The sequence below is a fragment of the Schistocerca piceifrons genome, chromosome X, assembly GCF_021461385.2.
Source record: "Schistocerca piceifrons isolate TAMUIC-IGC-003096 chromosome X, iqSchPice1.1, whole genome shotgun sequence".
Taxonomy (NCBI): Eukaryota; Metazoa; Arthropoda; class Insecta; order Orthoptera; family Acrididae; genus Schistocerca; species Schistocerca piceifrons.
The window spans coordinates 312,639,588-312,659,399 of NC_060149.1; the positions used below are offsets into that span (position 1 = coordinate 312,639,588).

Genomic DNA, 19,812 nt, shown 5'->3' on the forward strand with positions numbered 1-19,812 from the left:
TATTAATCAGTCAGATATTGTCACTCTCCATTCGATACCTCAGCTCTGTAGTGTGGGGATCAGGCTCTATAGTGAGAAGCACAGTGAAACAAATGGAGAGGTAAGATACTTTAACAGTGTGACATAATGATGTCATAGTTTAGTCTGCAAAATGTTATTCGAGTGGCTCCAAGTCCAGAAACTGGTAGTATCGGCAGCTTGGTAGGACATTACATCTACATCTACGTGATTACTCTGCTAATCACAATTAAGTGTCGGGCAGAGGGTTCAATGAACCACCTTCAAGCTGTCACTACCGTTCCACTACCGATCAGCACGCGGCAAAAAAAAGAGTACTTAAATTTTTCTGTTCGATTCCTGATTTCTCTGATTTTATCGTGATGATCATTTCTCCCTATGTAGGTATTTGCCAACAGAATGTTTCCGCAATCGGAGGAGAAAACTGGTGATTGAAATTTTATGAGAAGATCCCGTCGCAACGAAAAACGCTTATGTTTTAATGATTGTCACTCCAATTCACGTATCATATCTGTGGCACTATCTCCCCTATTTCGCGGTAGTACAAAACGAGCCGCTCTTCTTTGAACTTTTCCGATGTCATACGTCAGTCCCACCTGATGCGGATCCCACACCGCACATCAATACTCCAGAACAGGGCGGACAAGTGTGGTGTGAGCAGTCTCTTTAGTAGATCTGTTGCACCTTCTAAGTTTTCTGCCAATGAATCGCAGTCTTCTATTTGCTTTACCCACAACATTATCTGTGTGATCGTTCCAATTTAGGTTATTTGCAATTGTAATCTCTAAGTATTTAGTTGAATTTACAGCCTTCAGATTTGTGTGACTTATCGCGTAATCGAAATTTAGCGGATTTATTTTACTATTCATGTGAATAACTTGACGCTTTTCTTTATTGAGGGTCAATTGCCACTTTTCGCACCACACGGACCTTACTTAAATCATTTCGCAGTTAGTTTGGCCATCTGATGACTTTAAAAGACGGTAAATGACAGCATCATCTGCAAATAATCTAAGAGGATTACTCAGATTGTCTCCTATGTCGTTAATATAGATCAAGAACAATAGAGGGCATATAACACTTCCTTGGAGAACGCCGGATATTATTTCTGTTTTACTCGATGACTTTCCGTCTGTTACTACGAACTGTGACATTTCTGGCAGAAATTACGAGCCGGCCGTTGTGGCCGAGTGGTTCTAGGCGCTTCAGTCCAGAACCATGCTGCTGCTACGGTCGGAGGTTCGAATCCTGCCTCGAGCATGGATGTGTGTGTTATGTTCTTAGGTCAGTTAGGTTTAAGTAGTTCTAAGTCTAGGGGCCTGATGACCTCAGATGTTGAGTCCCATAGTGCTCAGAGCCATTTGAACCATTTTGAGAAATCACGAATGCAGTCACATTGAGCCGATATTCCATAGACATGCAGTGTGGTTAGAAGACGCTTGTGGGGAACGGTGTCGAAAGCCTTCAGGAAATCTAAAAATATGGAATCAATTAGACATCCCCCTTACCAGTCGAAATCCTTAAACACCGTAGGCTAATAGGGGCACACTCCGTTTAAGATTTGGTCCATGGCAGAAGGAAAACTATAATTAACATTAAAACAATAAAGAACGTCTCGGTTTCTCTGGCTACCCCTGCCGGATACGTCCCTTCCCACATTGCTGTGGGAGCAGACAACGCAGTGAGTAAAGGAAATCTCGGCGACTGTTCAACGCAGACGAAGAAACTACTTTTCAACAGCTACCACAGAAATCAACCAGGGACGACGATGACATCATCCGGAGAGAAGAGTCAGTGGACGAAGGGTTCATATCTCCGACAGTGACAGGCAATCACGGTATCCATCATAGACTCTGCGTGATGTTATAACTTGCGGCCCGAGGACTGCAGGGTCAGTCTCTTTCTGGAGTAGCATCCTACAGTAAATAGTTGTCTTTACACTCGACAGTCGCGGTTACGAAGTTACCTGCAAGTTCAGTGGACTGCTGAGAGACGCCATCGTGGAATGCGCCATTAAACAGATTTGTGATCGGAACCACCATAACCCTAATGCTGCATTGTCTTTAAGAATTTAGTCTCTGGAGGACATTACTGCTGGCGATAACTTGTCGCGGACTAAGCTGCTACTGCATGGAATATTTGTGAGCCAGAGTTCATGTCAAGAGATTTTGTCGATTATAATAAATGAGACTTGTTTTACTTTGGGAAATTCATTTGTGTAGTAATTTCAGAACGCTACACTGGCGCAGTCGTTAATGGTGACATAGGTCAATTGAAGTAGGGCCGGCCCGTTTGGCCGAGCGGTTTTAGGCGCTACAGTCTGGAACCGCGCGACCGCTAAGATCGCAGGTTCAAATCCAGTAGTTCTATGTTCTAGGGGACTGATGGCCTCAGAAGTTAAGTCCCATAGTGCTCAGAGCCATTTGAACCATTTTGAACTGAAGTAGAGAGCACGTCACAGTAGAAAGAGAAAGGTTCATCAGGTCAGTTTCTGCCTCATGAAATTGTTTAACACCTGTGGTATCTGTGGCTTGTTTATGGAATATTACAATTTGGTACAAAATTCTATGTATGTATAAATAGCAGCACTCTTAGATGAGGCAGGCAGTTCATCTCTTTGTGTACTTTCGTCTGCGACACTGCTCTCATAGCTGGCATTATATTTCGGATTCTACGTGACATAGCTCGGTGGAGACGCCGGGTATCTCGACATCGACATTGCTGAGGATCCAATAAAGCTACACAAATTCCATCGCCCTAACCGTCAGCAAACCGAGTACAAACAGAAAATTTCTCTTATAGTCCGTATTGCCAAGGAACCAATAGACATAAAAGCATCGGTACGTCAGGTGCACAGCAATAATCATGCAGTGGTTTCCGGAGACGCTGTCCAGGATCTAGCAAAATTGCTATACATTCTCGACTGTGCCGCTAATTGCAACATGTTTTGTCTACTGTCACTTCGACCGTACAATTCAGCAGTGGTTTTGTTAACAAGGAGGAAAGACCAATTTCAGGTGAAAGAAAGAGTTTAGTGACAACCAGCAGCACGTCCGCATAGCCAATTAATAACTGATGAGCACAACAACGTCACGGGCGACCGCACAGTCGTACGTATATACAGAGTGTTTTCACAAAGTGAATCCGAATCTAACGGAGGCCGACAAATTTTCACACCAAATGAAGTGTGATGCAGAGAATGTCTTCCAAGCGCTCCTTTTGAAGACTGCACCACGACAGACCGACTTAATCAATTGGTAAAAGCACATCGAGATAAAGCTCTAGGAAAGAGTACTCAGAAAGACTTTAGAGAGACTCCAGAATGGCGTACCGATGGTAGTCTTGGAAGATCAGGACCTCGTACCTCTAATATAGAAAATAGCAAGAGAAGAGATACGGTGGTTTATGACGTCTGTTAACGTCGAAAACAGGCAATCGGATGTTGCAGCATCGGCTGCCGAACACAGACAGGAGGAGGTAGCATGGCTACAGAAACCAAAGCGGTAAGTATAAGTTGTTTTGACGTGGGCCATAATCTGCAGTGTCCCTTTAATAACCATCGTGTTTACTCCTTCAGTATACTGCATCACTCTCACGGAAATATTACAAAAATTGCACAATACAATTTTTCCTATTCGTTGCTGCCATTTCCCTTAGGGGGCCGCGCGGGGTAGCCGTGCGGCCTTAGGCGCCTTGCCACGGTTCGCGCGGCTCCCCCCGTCGGAGGTTCGAGTCCTCCCTGGGGCATCGGTGTGTGTGTTGTCCTTAGCGTAAGTTAGATTAAGTACTGTGTAACCCAAGGGGCCGATGGCCTCAGCAGTTTGGTCCCACAGGAACTTAGGGGATCCGTTTACGGCAGTGCGAGAAAATTTCGGTTTTTTTCTTTCCTGATGAGCTCCGCGCTTCGATCTCGAAGGAGAATTCACTATCGATCTGCCGCTATGGCTATGTGATCCTCTGTCATAGGAGTCATTCGGATGGAGGGGCATATGGTCAGCACATCATTCTGTCGCCCATTGTCAGCATCCCCAGTGAGCCGCTACTTCTCATTGATGTTGCTCCCCAATCAGCATCTTGAGACTTATTGATATGTGTTCCAGTCCTCCCACCAAGGAAAAATCGCTAACAGTGCTGGGAATTTAACCAGGTTCCTCCATATGACAGTCAGATACGCTGATCACTCAGCTAGGAGGTGAACCACGTGTAAGTCACCGATGATTAATAAACGCCTTTCAAAACTGGCTTCTAATGTTGTGTGTTATCAAGCGGGAGAAGTGTACCACATTGTCTCGAGTTTATTGTCAGTCTGGGAAAGTATATACAACTTATTTGGAAGTGGAAAGATTTCAGTGTTCTATAGTCTGTTATGGCCCTATCTCCTCTGCCGATGACGTTCCTCCCAAATATATGCGAACAATTACTATGGAAACCAGCTGTAGTTGGAGAAGAACAGTATCGGGGAATGCGTCAGGACCACGTTTGTATCTTGTGTGTCTGTTGCACATATTTTGAGAAATGGTAGTATCGACCAAAACTAAACGAAAATGACTTGTAAACATGAGCTCTGAAACGCGCATATTAAGGTCTGTGATCACATGTGTAACTTCGCTACAGTGAAACACATCTCTTTCATTGAACAAGTGCCCATAGCTCTTAAGGTATCTGTTTTAGAGCCTATGTTTACCGGATTTTTTTTCTTGTTTTGGTCCGTACTAGAACTTCTCAAAATATGTAATATTTTTTTTACGACACCCTAAATATTATTAGAGGTTATTTGTCCAGCACTCCAGTCATCGTATCAGTTTAGTAGAACGTGTATCAGTGTGTTTTTACTTACGTTTGACGTGAGTTGAGACTAAAGCAGCGCCCCCAGGGTGTCAGTAGGGGATGGAAATGCTGACAGCAGTTGAAAGCCTGTCCTCGCCATTTACATTCCACGAATGTATCGTCACATGAAGCAGACAACTGAAACAAATTTCTGTTGCTGAATTTCATGGGAAAATTAATTAAAAATTAAAGCAGGAATAAACATCTCATATAAAAACAACATTATAACTAATATATCGTTTACCTATGGCATAAATTATATTATAACTTAATATTACCTTGGACACTAAAGTTGAATATCCTTGTTTAGGACAACTGTTGCAAGAAGCTATGCAGCTGATGCAATAATTAGCTCTAGGATGCACTAGATTTTCCAAAAAGGATGAGACTTTTATCACCTCATCTTCTTCAATATAATAACTGAAAAAATGATCAAGCGCTGTGTAAGCTGATTTATATAATTGCAGTCATAAGTAAAGAAAAATGTTCAAAACACGTAAATATAGGAAAATGTTGGAACTTAAGGTCGATACCGATAACAACGAAGCTCCTCATGCACGATTTCAGTAAATACGGTAGTTTCAATTCAAATCGGTATGCATGCTACAGTTTTCCAAAACGCCGAGCATAAAACCGAGTATTTCCAGTGCTCATAGCCCAGGTTCTATTGATGATAAAAAGGTAGAGTTAAGTGTTTTGGAAAGCCCTCGGACTAGGGACCATTTGTAAACCCAACAGAACGATCGTCTTGGTGTCACTATCTTATGATACGGGATCAAAGTATGAATAGTACACACTACCTCCTGCTTAGGCAAATGGAGCACATCGGTTGCCTCTTCATGCATTTGATGTGGCCTACAGTGGGTTTGATGAGACTTACGGAGGCACCATTATTTCATGGTCTGTTGCTCGGAAAACGCCACAAAACAGGTTTTTTACTATATTTTCGCCGTCACCAGCAGACAAAAACCCAGCCTAGGGTTCCAAGACTGTTAGACATACCAAATGACTGAAATTCTTACTATGTATTCCTAAGATCCCGATATCGAACAACCTTCAAAATTTTCTTGATATATTTTTCCGTTTCCAATATACAGAGGTTCAAAGTTACCCCGCTTGTACACGTAAAATATGGTGTAAGGTGAAATCTAAATAACAAATAACCTCAGCAAATTGCTCAAATTTTAACGGTATATTCTTTAGGCATTTATCTAGCAGAGCTATCTATTATCGAGAAACAGCCAAAAAAAAAAAAAAGCCTCGGTTTCTGAGACGGCTACGCACAGCAAATTGCTGTAATTTTTACAATGTATTCCTAAGACCCGATCTCCAACAATCTTCAAAATTTTCTTCATATCTTTATACTTTTCCAAGAGACAGAGGTTCGAAATTGACCTACTTGTACACGTAAAACACGTGCGTAAAATCCGGTGTGAGGAGAAAATATAGTTTATTAAGTGATGTAGCACGGAGAAATATGATGTTACGTGTCCCCGTTATCCTCTGGGAACCGCATGTAGACGTACTGAAGCACATGCAGAAACTTTTGCACGTAATATCCGGTATGACGTATAAAATTAGTTTTGCGTTATTTCAATTTCCCATAAGTAAACTATCTAAATTTTACACACCAATACACTTCTTTTCATATAAGTTAATGGAATGCAGCAAGAAAAGAAGGGTACCAGCAGAAAAATGCTCCTATCGGAGCACAAAAAATGCGAATATGCTCCGGTTTATTTAAAAGACTCTGACTGAAACGTGTCGTACCAGCTGCCTCATTCTACTTCCCTCGGCACCTTTAAAACTTTTCCCAAAAATTTTTGCATGCCAACGTATTCGCACTTTCTTACGCTGAGAGAGTAGAAGATAATGACTGTGGCAAGGAGACGGAAAAGCAATAAATACTGGAAGATAGTAGTTGTGATATAGAAAAAGAGAAGGAGACATTGGCAGTGTAAGAGAAAGAGAGGGACCAGTGGCAGTGGATCATAGGTGACAGTGACAGAACAGTGCTAGGAAAAGAGTGAGGGAGACGGTGGTGGGGGGGGGGGGGGGGGGAGGAAGGAATAAAGAGAAAGAGAAAGTGTGTGGGTGAGAGCCAGTGATGATGAGAGACAGGATATATGACAGTGACAACGAGGAAAAGAGATAGATAGTAACAGTGAGGAGAGATAGCAACGGTAGGAAGGAAGGAATGAGATATTAGCAGTAAGAGAGAGTAAGAGGAAGACAGTGACCGTGAAGGGAGACTTGTAGTAGGACAGAACGAAAGGACTGTGACTGTGACACAGGACACAATGACCCAAAGACACAAAGAGATAATGACAACGAGATGATCTGAATGAATGAATGAGAAAGTTTAACTGGGAGTGGATGGGTATGAGCAGCTTACAGCGATGGACTAGTGGATGTGAGTGAGTAACAGTTAGGGGAGCTTGAAGTGAGTTGCACATTCAAAAACGTGCGAATGTGTTCGCATGCCACAATTTTCGGGAAGATTTTTTAAACGTGCTGAGGAAAATAGAACGAGGCAGCTGGTACTCCAGTTTTCAGTCAGTCTTTTAAATAAACAGGAATATATCATCATTTTTTGTGCTCCGATAGGAGCATTTTTCCCCTGGTGTTTCATTTGACCAAAAGTTATAGGAAAACTGAGAATCCTTTTTTATACGAATATCCATAGTTCATGAAACATGATGCGGAGAGTAAGAAATTCGCATGGATTCTGCTTGCAGATGAAATGCTGTGAAACTGTGATGTGAGTCAATTTCATGTTAACTATAAGGAACTGCCTCAAACATGCTTCCGACAAAGCCCAGAGTTCAAATGTTCTCGTAGAACAATAAATAACAGTGCAAAATGGGTATTTACAATCCTCACTAGCTCGCAGATGTACGCTCGGCTGTTGTCATGCTCGGTACCCCAAATTTGGTGTCCCCAGCTCGTGGTCGTGCGGTAGCGTTCTCGCTTCCCGCGCCCGGGTTCGCGGGTTCGATTCCCGGCGGAGTCAGGGATTTTCTCTGCCTTGTGATGACTGGGTGTTGTGTGCTGTCGTTAGGTTTAAGTAGTTCTAGGGGACTGATGACCATAGATGTTAAGTCCCATAGTGCTCAGCGCCATTTGAACCATTTTGAACCAAATTTGGTGACCATTCCAACTGTTGTGATCACCATTGCGTTTTCCAGGTGCTCAGCCTCTCTCGCCTAGTGCGATCACAAAGTTCAGTGAACGCTTGTCAATAGTGCCACTACAAGCGGTAAATCACCCATAACTCTTCGTTATTTTTCACGCGTTTTTATTATTTTGCCTATGAAAATAGTCAGCTATCAACAAGTGAAATTAAAACTGGACATTTCACCAAGAAATATTACCGTTAGTTTGCTTCCGATCCCTTTTCACGAAATAATAAAAGCCACTTCAAACTTGATTTCTACAACTACAATTAAAAAGTAATCAAACTAGCATCAGAGATAAAATGGTAATATGTGTTTCGAGCATTATTTGTAGGCCACTAAGTTGTATATTAATCTTTAAGGAGTCTGTAACTATCTTGATTTGCCTTAATCTATTAGAAAACACAAACTTCTGTTTTCAGAAAACAGAGAAGGCAGAGATGAATAACTGCTACTACGAAGAATGAAACTTTAATAAAGGCAACTATTTATTTACAATTGATATGAAACGGATAAAAATTTCAAAGTTTTACTCTCCTTCAAAGTAGCCGCCAGCATTGTGTATAAGCTGTTGCTAGCTGTGTGGAAATCGTAGGATACTTTCAGCAGAGCGGTCTATTGTCTGAGGAATCTCTGTAGCAGTTCTGGAACGAGTTCCATGAAATACTTCCTTCATCTTAGGAATCAACTCGAAGTCACGCTATTTCAGTTCAGGGAGTATGGTGCATAATATGGCACTTCCCTGGACCGTCGGCCTAGCAAATCAGTCACAGCTTGCACTGCACACACCCGAGCATTGGCCTGCAAAATGATAGGTGGCTTCTACAGAAAGTGTAGACATTTCTTTCTCAAAGATAGTACCAGGATTTTCTCTAAAAGTGAACAGTAAAACATACACTGACGATCTAGTGTTGGAGGACAATTTGATTTAGGATAACACCAACACAGTTGCATACGAGAATCACCATAGCCTTCATATTGCCGGTGCTCTGGAGAACTTTCGATAGGCTTGGTGACTCGTTATGACGTCATTCGGTTGATTGGCTTTTCAGGTGTAGCTCGTACTATTTGGCCCACGTCTCATCCAGCGTAATCATACGAAGTAAGAAAGCTTCTCTTTCGGTTCATAGAATTCTAACTGTGTACGAGGAGCGTCGTATCTTAGACATCGCTACATTTCCATCAAATCGTACTGGCCAGCTGACGAATCGTTTGATGTCGATCACTGTCTACTAAATTGGTGAGCTCAGACACTACTTCTTCACTGACACGAGGAAGACCTGGCCGAAGAATGCCTCCCACATTTTAGCGTCGCTCGTTGACAGTTTTTATCCATCTTGCCACGCTTCTGCAAGGCAGTGGAGATTCCCCACAAGCCTCTTGAAGATCTTCGTGGCACTGTGGTGCTCTACGTCCTCTGGCACATTCAATTTTCATCCAACTCAGGTGTTCTTGTTCCGAAAACATTGTGACAGCGCTACGGCAGACTGTCCTCTACACGAAGCTCCTTCTCTTAACTCACCAATGCATTGGATTGGGAATGAAGGGTTAATTCGTGCTGAGATCTGTTCAGAAAATGACAGAACTTTCTTTTTTTAAAACTTATCATTAATTTTACAGTTAATTGGTCCTTGTCCACTTTCCCAGAGGTGTTTGCGTTTCTCGAAGCAGTCTTGGATGACTTCATTTGAGATGGCCTTTAAGGGCTGTGTGGCAATTGTTTTGATTTCGTCAATACTCTGAAAACGGCGTCCTGGTAGCACTGATTTTAATTACGGAAATGAGACGAAATCGCAAGCAGCCAGACACAGCAAGTAAGGAGGCTGCGGGAGGACAGTCGTCTGATTTTTGGCACAAAACCGAGGAATTTACAAAATTGAATGTGTGGGCGTATTGTCGTTGTGCGTTGTCTCACCGCAACTGTGGTCTATTTTTGCGCATTTTCCCACTTAAACTCTTCCGCAATTTCTTTGACAGTCTATCGATGATTTGCACGTATAAGGTCGTTGATTTTCTAAACGTGTGAGTCATCAGCTGAAGTGGAAGGCGCTCCTGGTCGAAGATCGCCTTCAATTGACTGACGTCACTTTTAAATCGTGAAACACATTTGTAACCATATGAACGAACCACAACATAATCTACGTAAGGTTGTTTCAAAAGTTGAAACGTTTCTGCGAAAGTTTTCCCCAATTTCACGTAATACTTTACGTTGCATCATTGCTGCAGAAAATCGCACATTTAAAAATCGCCACTAACATTTAGCAAGTTGCAGTCGAATAACAATATCACGAAAACCAAACTAGATATCAGCACTAAAAAAATAGAGTTAAAAAGAAGGTAATGCACAAGGCAGTGCTGCCACCCGCATATCACTAAGTATCTCCGTTGGAACGTAATTCAAAACAGACCTCGTATGTGCATTTAACTAACATGTAGTATAGGCGACAGTAATTGCTTCCGTTTCATTGTCTACAGAGCACTGCTGCCACTATTGAAGTTCCAACCCTCGTAAGTTTCACTTTTCTCTGTTAAATAATTTTCTTAGCGACAGAGACGCACATTTCTAATCACAGTTCGATCGAGTTATCATTTGCCAAATATATAATGAAACCGTCAAAGATAATTTTTGTGCGATCTTTGGTGTAGCAAATGGGTGAGCATTCATCTCATAAACATCTAGACACAAATCTCAAATCAATTCCTGAGGGATTTGTTGATGGATCTTTTCTTGTTCTGTATGTGTCTCAGTCGCGTACTATTTCTGTTTGGTAGTGATGTGAAATATCAGAACCTGTACAATAGTGATAAATGAGGAATACAGACACACAATTTTGTTCAGAGAATAGTCCCTTGGTGAACAGAAGGTCTCAGTGAACAGAAGGTCTCAGCATTATATTTTGAAACGTCATAGTCTTCACTCGGCTCTCCCACCGACAGATGAAGACAGAGCTGCTATCTGTCTGACAATGACTTACCTTCTGTGGGTTAATTTTGAAATAATGACAAACATGCTCCCTGAGACGTGTTGTTTATGTAAGTAATTACTATATATGAGCTTTTCAAAATTTTTTATAGTTAGGAATGCCATCGCTCACTTTCCTTTATTTCTAATTGAACTGCTCAATAAATAGCAATACGGTTCTGTTGGTAGAGTTTTAATTATGTATGTATTGCCACGGATCAATAAATCAATTAATGATACGAAACAAATACACAAATTTAATGCCATAATAACTATGTGGGGAAAGTCACACTTTGTACCAAGACTCTTTCTGCTTGTGGCACTGAACGAAGTAAGCTCCGTTAATCTCCTCGCGAAAGACATTCCAGACAGTTTTTACCCTAATGCAAAGGTGAGTGCACTGATTACTGGTCAGCAACATCCCAGACTTGTTCAGTGATACAATAATGAGTATTTCTTTGCACTTATTGCTTCCCTAATCCATTTACGATTATTCAGCGTTCCTGGCATCTATTAATGGTTCAAATGGTTCAAATGGCTCTGAGCACTACGGGACTTAACATCTGAGGTCATCAGTCCCCTAGAACTTAGAACTACTTAAACCTAACTAACCTAAGGACATCACACACATCCATGCCCGAGGCAGGATTCGAATCTGTGACCGTAGCAGACGCGCGGTTCCGGACTGAAGCGCCTAGAACCGCTCGGCCACCGCGGCCGGCCATCTATTCACAGTCACGATTGCCCATAGTATTCAACAGCAACCAAGGCATTCGTCGGGCATATGCAAGGCATTCGTCGGGAATTAAGCTGTCTAATACATAATGATATTTATCTGAATAGCATTCCCTGACTACTCAGTTATCAACATAGTCAAAACTGAATCGAGACTCGTTCGAATAGACGATCGGTTTCAGTTGATATCTACGTTAACATTTACTCCACAAGACACTTTACAGTGTATATTGGAGCGTACGCCTCAGCAGTATTAGCGACTTCCTATCCTGTTTCCTTCACGTACGCAGAGAGGTGAAAATGAATGCTTTGTATCCACCCTAATCTCTCTTACCTTGTCCTCTCGGTTTTTATGACCGATAAACGCGATACACAAAGCAGGTAGCAAAACTGATGCGCGAAATAAGGGAGATAGTGCCACAGACATCATACGTGAATCGGAGTGGCAATCATTAAAAAAACGGCGTTTTTCGTCGCGAAGGGATCTTCTAATGAAGTTCCAATCACCTGTTTTCTTCTCCGATTGCGAAAACATTCTGTTGGCACCCATCTACATAGGGAGAAATGTTCATCACGATAAAATAAGAGAATTCAGTGGTCGAACAGAAAAAAATTAAGTGCTCGTTTTTCCAGCACGCCGTTCGACAGTGGAACGTAGAGAGACAGCTTGAAGATGAGAGACCTGAGTTTCTCCTCCGTTGCAGTTTGCCTTGAAAATGTCGGGGTATACTCCCTCCGAAACATCGGCGGTCGCTGAAAATATTACCTGGCTGAATACCCAAAAGTTCCCAGAATGAGATTTTCACTCTGCAGCGGAGTGTGCGCTGATATGAAACTTCCTGGCAGATTAAAACTGTGTGCCGGACCGAGACTCGAACTCGGGACCTTTGCCTTTCGCGGGCAAGTGCTCTACCAAATTTTTTTTTTTACTTTTTTTTTCATTTTGTTCATTATTGATCGTTGTGTTCGGTTGTGGCGGACGTCGCAAGACATCCTGTTCAAGTTCGGTGGTTTATCCTTCCACTCAGTTTTTTATTACAGAGGCCAACTGGCTCTCTGGCCGAACACGCTGAGCTACCGTGCCGGCAAGCTGAGCTATCCAAGCACGACTCGCGCCCCGCCCTCGCAGCTTTACTTCTGCCAGTACCCAAAAGTTGTTTGAAAAGCTTGAAGGTAGTTCATTGAACCCTCTGTAAGGCACTTTATTGTGAATAGCAGAGTAATCACGTAGATTTACGTAGATTTAAAAGAACCATCCCGGTATTTGCCTGAAGCGATTTAGGGAAATCACGGAAAACCTGAGTCAGGATGGCCGGACGCGGGTTTGAACCGTCATACTCCCGAAATCGAAATCCAGTGTGCTAACCACTGCGCCACCTCGCTCAGTTATGCTGACTGCTGTTCAGCGGCGACAAAGACTAGAATCTGCAAGCCAGTACCGCAACTGGACGTCCACTGAGTGGGACAGGTGGTCTTTTCATATGAATCACGTTTTATGTTCCATCTGACAGATGACCATTGGGGCTTATGGCGTGAAACGTCTGAAAGCAAAGGGAGAGTTATGGTCTGGGGAATGTTTCCGTGACATTCCCTGGGATGATATTTGCTGTGGCCTTCTCCACCAGACATCATGGCGCCTAGAGTATCAGCAACCAAACTGACAGCCTGAAGCCGCGGGTTGTCCGATTCGCAGGCACACCGAAGCACTACACAACCGACAGGCAATAATGATGAACGGCCACAACAACAACAACAACACAGCAAAGACACCAGCGGCCACCAGGGGCCACTACTGGCCCACATAAACATAAGGAAGAGGACGCTGCAGATCCCGGAACTATTTTCACACGTGAAACCACGTGATGGAAATAGTTCCGAGGTACTCATCAGCCGAAGAGCTATAAAGGCCGGCGTGCGGCCGCACATCGGCAGTTCATCAACCGCCAGCAGACGTGGATAGCTGCCGCCCTGGCAGCCCGGCTTGGACCTTCTCGCTGATCTCTGGATTAGGCTTGGTATATCGGAGAAGTCTCTGGCGGAGACTAGTAGGAAATTATTTCAGTTGTTTTCTATATTATTCTTGCATGTAGTTGTGATTCGAAGACGGATCACTGTTTTGTGTTGGTTAATTGAACAGTCCAATAAGTTGTTTTCGGACTTCGATCGTTTGTTTCTTCTGCTTACGCAGACATATCAGTATTGTCATTCTGGAAGGCACCAACATTAGTATGCATCGATTCTTGGCGACCAGGTCCTCAGCTACAAGCAGCTTGTTGCACGTGCGTGGTTCGAAGAACATCACAATGAGTTTACCGTACTCTCTGGCCACCAAATCCCTGAATTTAAAACCAATTGAGAATCTGTGGTCCATCTTGAACGGGCTGTTCACGCCATGGATCCTCAACAGTGAAATCTAGTGCGGCTGCCCACGGCAGTGAAGTCGGCATAGCTCTATAACTATGTCGGTACCCTCCAGAACCCCACTGACTCTCTGCACGTCCGCGCTGCAAAACCGGATTATTCTGGCTTTTGACAGGTGATCACATTAACGTGACTGGATCATGTATAATTGTTGTCAAATGGTTCAAATGGCTCTGAGCACTATGGGACTTAACTTCTAAGGTCATCAGTCCCCTAGAACTTAGAACTACTTAAACCTAACTAACCTGAGGACATCACACACATCCATGCCTGAGGACGGATTCGAACCTGCGACCGTAGCGGTCGCGCGGTGCCAGACTATAGCGCCTAGAACCGCTCGGCCAATTGTTGTCAACTGCGTTAGGAATATTTGCGTTTAATAATAGAAGTAGCTTTGCACTTGCTAGGTTCTGTGTCAAAACGCCAGCGTCATGTTCCGCAACATCGACAGAGCAGACTATCGATGTTTATACTGCAACCCAAAAACGAGCATCCTTACGTAGCAGAGTATATTCCCCATTCCGCCACTTCAAAAAATACAAAGAGTAGTGGGGAGGATTAGCAGTACAGTCGCATTTATGTTACTATTTGGAAATAATTTCTGATACACTTATCACAGCCGGCCGCGGTGGTCTTGCGGTTCTAGGCGCTGCAGTCCGGAACCGCGGGACTGCAACGGTCGCAGGTTCGAATCCTGCCTCGGGCATGGATGTGTGTGATGTCCTTAGGTTAGTTAGGTTTAAGTAGTTCTAAGTTCTAGGGGACTGATGACCTAAGATGTTAAGTCCCATAGTTCTCAGAGCCATTTGAACCATTTGAACTTATCACATCAATCCATCCTCTAACTCCACGTATCAAACAAAATTTTTCAAAATTTCTGCAGGCATCTGAAAACATTCCTCGTGTCACGCCACTAAGAGATTATGATGCATAGCAAGTAGTCATCCTTTCAGATGCGGTTTCGTATGGAGCAATAGCCAGTATTAGTGCTGTATGAAGCGGCATGTATCGCTCGCTGCCAACCCATGCTAGCGGGCTTCAGATGAGATGGTTAACATAGCGCGTGTATTAATCTGTGCTATGAAGTTAATTTCAGGCACATGTATCCTGTTTGGTGTCGTAATTTCTTCAAATTTGAATATGTATATATTTACAGTGGGAGGTAAATGGTAAATATCTCTGTTGACCAAGAAACACGATATGATCCTACTGTCAGTGTAATCAATGATTAAATTGTTACAACTTTCAAAAGAATAGAGTTTAGAAACGCATTCTCAAAATCCAAAGTGATTGTTCTCCACACAATATACGCTTCACGATGAGAAATAGTGATAAACGGAACCGACATCCCATTCCGATTATCTCGATATTGATGTAAATTATTGGAATGACGGTACCGTAGAAACCCAATGTCTAGGGAACATTGAATAACAAGGTTAGGTGAGATGTTGAAATAAAATTTAAGATATGAAGGTGGTATCAGCTGTAATTTGTAACATGATTTTAACTGCTCCAAATATTGTACAAATTTCACAAAGCAGGTGGCATCAAACTTTTTTGTGCTGAATATGTATTTAGCTTTTCCACCCATGGGAACGAACACCTAGTACAGAACATTAGTTGAATATTTATTATAATAAATACCAGTGTGCCATGCATTACCTCCGCACGAACTTTTCTATTGCTTCCTTGTTATCTTCTTCGCAAACGGATACGGCAGGTAACGGTAATTCCCAGTGCAAGTAATCTGTTTCCATCATGAGTTCTGGCATGTTGTATGCGTCACGTTCCAAGAATAATCGTAAAAGCACGAAAGAAAAGAGGGACAGAGCTGTTCCATATAGTGTCGCCGATATGCTGGAACCAAAAGAAAATGCATTTGTAGTAGAACACTTAAACAAAGTAGTTTTGCACAGAAAGTTTGTCGTAATATCAGAAGAAGTAAGGTGGATCGGGTACTGAGAAATAATTTTTTTCCTAGATACAAGTTGCCTGAGTGATATCGATACATCTTCCAAGAATCACTTATGTAGGACGGCTAACTACTTACCTCTTTCCAGAGTAACTATTTAATAACAAGGTACGTGACGGGATTACACGCAGTAGCAAGAGGCAGTGTACAAAGCAGTGCATCAACCAATACCGTTGTTCGGCCACATGGGTCAGTCATATATGTTTCAAGTTGTGCATTTTTAGCATTCATTTTTCGGATCAGTCTTCTTAGAGTGACCGCTGTTTTACTACTGCTGAACACTTAGTGGATAACATAGAGGAACTATTGTTCATTGAACAAGTGAGAGCAATAGTAGTACATACTCAGGGTGTTACAGAACGATACCGACAAACGTCGGGCAGTTGTAGAGGATCTCTTGAGAAACAAATTGACGATAGGAACCCACGTTCGTAAACTTCATCCATCGACGCTACAGGGAGTTGAAGTTACAGGCGCCTGAGGCGACGCCACTTCTTTGGCTCAGTGCACACGAGCGAACTAATATCGTGAGTTCGTAGCGTCATTTTCTGCCGCGTTTCAGTAGTGCATGAGAAACAAATAAGCAGCGCACATATCGGCATTGAGACTGAAATATGGGACAAATCTTGCAAGGTGCATCGTGAAGGGATTAAGAAGAAAGCAGCATTGTTTCAAGTGTGTGTAAGGTTTTGCGAGAGTGTAATCGTATCAAGGACGCTCCTTTCACCAGACGTGGACTAACCATTGGGTGAGTCTAAAACCTCCTGTTGCGGTTCTTAATGTATTCATAAGCGAAATACGCAAATCCTGCCTGATTTCTCCTGCCTACGTGCATAATGGTTGGCTTCCGATCCAGTACTGGTGCGCGACTATCGCTGCGATGTCGTTGTGTGTGCACTGAAACCATTTCCGACGCCGCGATCTCGCATCGAGCACGCGCGGTTGTCAATCGCTCTTCTGCATCGAGCTTTCGGCAGCAAACGTGACTTTTTATGCTGAAGCACTGCAGGCGGAATGTCTTGCAATAGACGTGGGCTGTTTTCAATGATCGTGACTGACTGTCACGCTCTCCAGCGGAGAAGATAACTGTTTACAATATGCCACTGCGATGTAGGGTAAACCGGGAGGACACTCGTGGGCTACCAAATCCACCTAAGCTACAGTGCAAGAGCGTTGCACGAGATTTTGGCTAAAATCATCCTTAATATTGAAAACCCCTTGTTCTTACAGTTACAAAATGTAAAATTAACGTTTATGTAAATTTCATCTCAAAATAACATTTGAATAATTCGTTTATCTGTCCTTCTTACTAAGAAACTTCTGTGTTTGTAAGGGCATATATATGAGAGACAGGGACAGAGAGAGATAGTGAGTGGGAGAGAGGGCTGTTACAGCGTCTTCACTGGAGAATTCATCAGCGTTGCCAGTTGTCAGGAGAGAGAGAATCTCCAGCATGTGCAACAGGACAGAAACAGAGTAAACTGCCGACGCTGCGAAATCAGAGGTGCATCACACACCCAAGTCTTCATGTGAATACTAACTTAGAAAGAAGGTTTCAAATTTGATGATTTGTGCTTTAGAACTGGTAGATAGTTCTCGGGATTTCTGGGATGTTGCTGTTAAAGTGAAGAAGGAAGGAGCGACGGAAATTTGATATTTAATGTCCCAACGATGACGAGGTCATTAGAGAAGAAACAAATGTTCAAGCTGAGGGAAGTAATAAACAAGATCAGGAGTGTCCTGTTGAAGGGTATCAACCCAGCGTTTGCTGTTAGGTATTTAGGAAAACCAAGGAAACCTAAATCTGGATGACCAGACAAAGATTTGCACCACTGTCCTCTCGAATCTGAGTCCAGTGTCTTACCACCTTCCCATCTCCTTCGGTGTCCGTCTATTAAAGTGATGACTAATGAGGTCTCTTCCTCCTAATCAATTTATTATATTGGGAGTCTATTATTGTGGTGCTAATCAAGAGACACAAAAGTTTCTACATTTTAATCATTAGGTTTGTCTGCTCCTGTTTTTGTTGCATGAGACGTCTGTTATTACCAATCAAATAACATCATCAGTCAGGACTTAACAATATTTTGTAACCACTTGGGGCCAGGTTTTATATGACCTAAAATCACCATAATAAGCACAAAAAATTTGCTGTTTTTACCAAAATTTACAAGAATATGCACAATAACATAAAAATTATGAGCTAAGGATATTAGAGTGAGGTAAAAATTTATTTTTTGAAGTAAATTAGTCGGTCTGTTCAAATCCCGTCCGACTAACCAAACGCAAGATTTCTATGGTTTCCCTAACCTAATTCACTTACGACAAATGACAGGATAATTTATTTGACGATCAAATTCCCTTTACTCTTTCGCTAGACGTCAAATGGTCACAGCTGGTACCGTTGGATTACATACGCACAGGAAACTGAAACACTTGCCGAAAATCATGTATGTATATTGAAAGATATTTTGCTTCTGAGGATAATGATCTTACACATGCCTCGGATACGTTAAAACGCATTTACACAGGATGAATACAAAGTCTTCTGGCAACCTTTCGGAGGTTTTCGTTCACAGGTGCTGAGTAATTTGACAGGAGGGGCTCTTTGGCACCTGTGGCTCATTAAAAAGTAACCTGAAGTCTACATCTTCATCTACACCAGTGCTCTGGAAGTCACTGTGCAGTGTATGGCAGGGGACACTTCTTATTCTATCATATGCACTATTAGACTTTCTCCCCATTGCACTAGCGTATGAATATGGGGAAGAAGGATTCCTTAAATGCTAGTGTGACACAGTTAGTGGGCAGTAATATATTCCTGTATTTCGCACTTAACACTATTTCTTGAAACGTTGTAAGTAGGCATTTGCGGTTAATTACGCCTATTTGGATGAAGCTCCCCCGTGAGTGAAAAAAAAGTTACCATTTCACTGTCCATTTTGTATATGTTCAGTATGCCCTGTTAGTGCTATCTGGTGCCTCACCCTTTAGCAATGTTCTAGGACGGGCCGCAGAATTGTTTTTTAAGCCATCTGTGACATTATTGTCACACATCGCTACGCAGTATTATTTCATTTTCTGCGGCTATTTCACAATTATCTAGTGAGTTGGAGCAGTGTGTCTGAGAAAGCAGCCCTGCTCCCGCCGTGGAGAGTTGTCTGCCCGCGGAATAGTCCATATAGCCTCTCTTGTTTGCAGAAAGATCGTCGTTGAATCTCATTAACTCGAGCAATGTGAGACAAGGCAGTTCGTAGAAACCAGGCAACGACCCGATCTGCAGTTACTGAAAACCGGTCTGGCGCCTGAACCACCCAGGGCCAGTGTACGCCTACGTCCTGCGGCCACTAGAGAATAACTGAAAGCAACATTCCTTCTTTCCTGCACCGTTTCTCCAGACAGGCGCCGTGGCACCATCTCGCCAACATGGTACAGTCATTTGTGTTCACTCTAAAAATTTGGTTCAGCCAATAAAATTGTGCTATGCTAGATGGAGTTCTTGGTGCGTAATACTGACCAGTCATCAAGACAATGCTCCGGCCAAGTGCCAATTCCGTGTTAAAAATGTCCTTCTTTTACGCAAAAAAAAGGGAAGATGCATGTGCTTTCTCGTGCTTGTTCAAGGATTTATCTATAATTCTCGCCCATCACATTCGCAACAGCATCCCATTCTTGTGCAGTTTTTGAAAGCAGATAGTTAA

General features: G+C 42.7%; 1 protein-coding gene and 1 long non-coding RNA gene across 2 annotated transcripts in view; both read right to left on the reverse strand.

Moving 5' to 3' along the window:
* LOC124722330 (sodium channel protein Nach-like) overlaps positions 1 to 15,911 on the reverse strand; it is a 73,111-nt gene extending 57,200 nt beyond the window's left edge. The window contains exons 1-3 of the mRNA XM_047247506.1: positions 15,802 to 15,911; positions 5,124 to 5,265; positions 4,856 to 4,983 (exon numbers count right to left, since the gene is read on the reverse strand). Of these exons, the coding sequence (XP_047103462.1) occupies positions 4,856 to 4,983; positions 5,124 to 5,265; positions 15,802 to 15,911 (380 nt within the window). The remainder of the gene's footprint in view (positions 1 to 4,855; positions 4,984 to 5,123; positions 5,266 to 15,801) is intronic.
* LOC124723175 overlaps positions 5,150 to 19,812 on the reverse strand; it is a 45,377-nt gene continuing 30,714 nt past the window's right edge. The window contains exons 2-3 of the long non-coding RNA XR_007006529.1: positions 15,802 to 15,996; positions 5,150 to 5,265 (exon numbers count right to left, since the gene is read on the reverse strand). This is a non-coding gene — a long non-coding RNA (uncharacterized LOC124723175). The remainder of the gene's footprint in view (positions 5,266 to 15,801; positions 15,997 to 19,812) is intronic.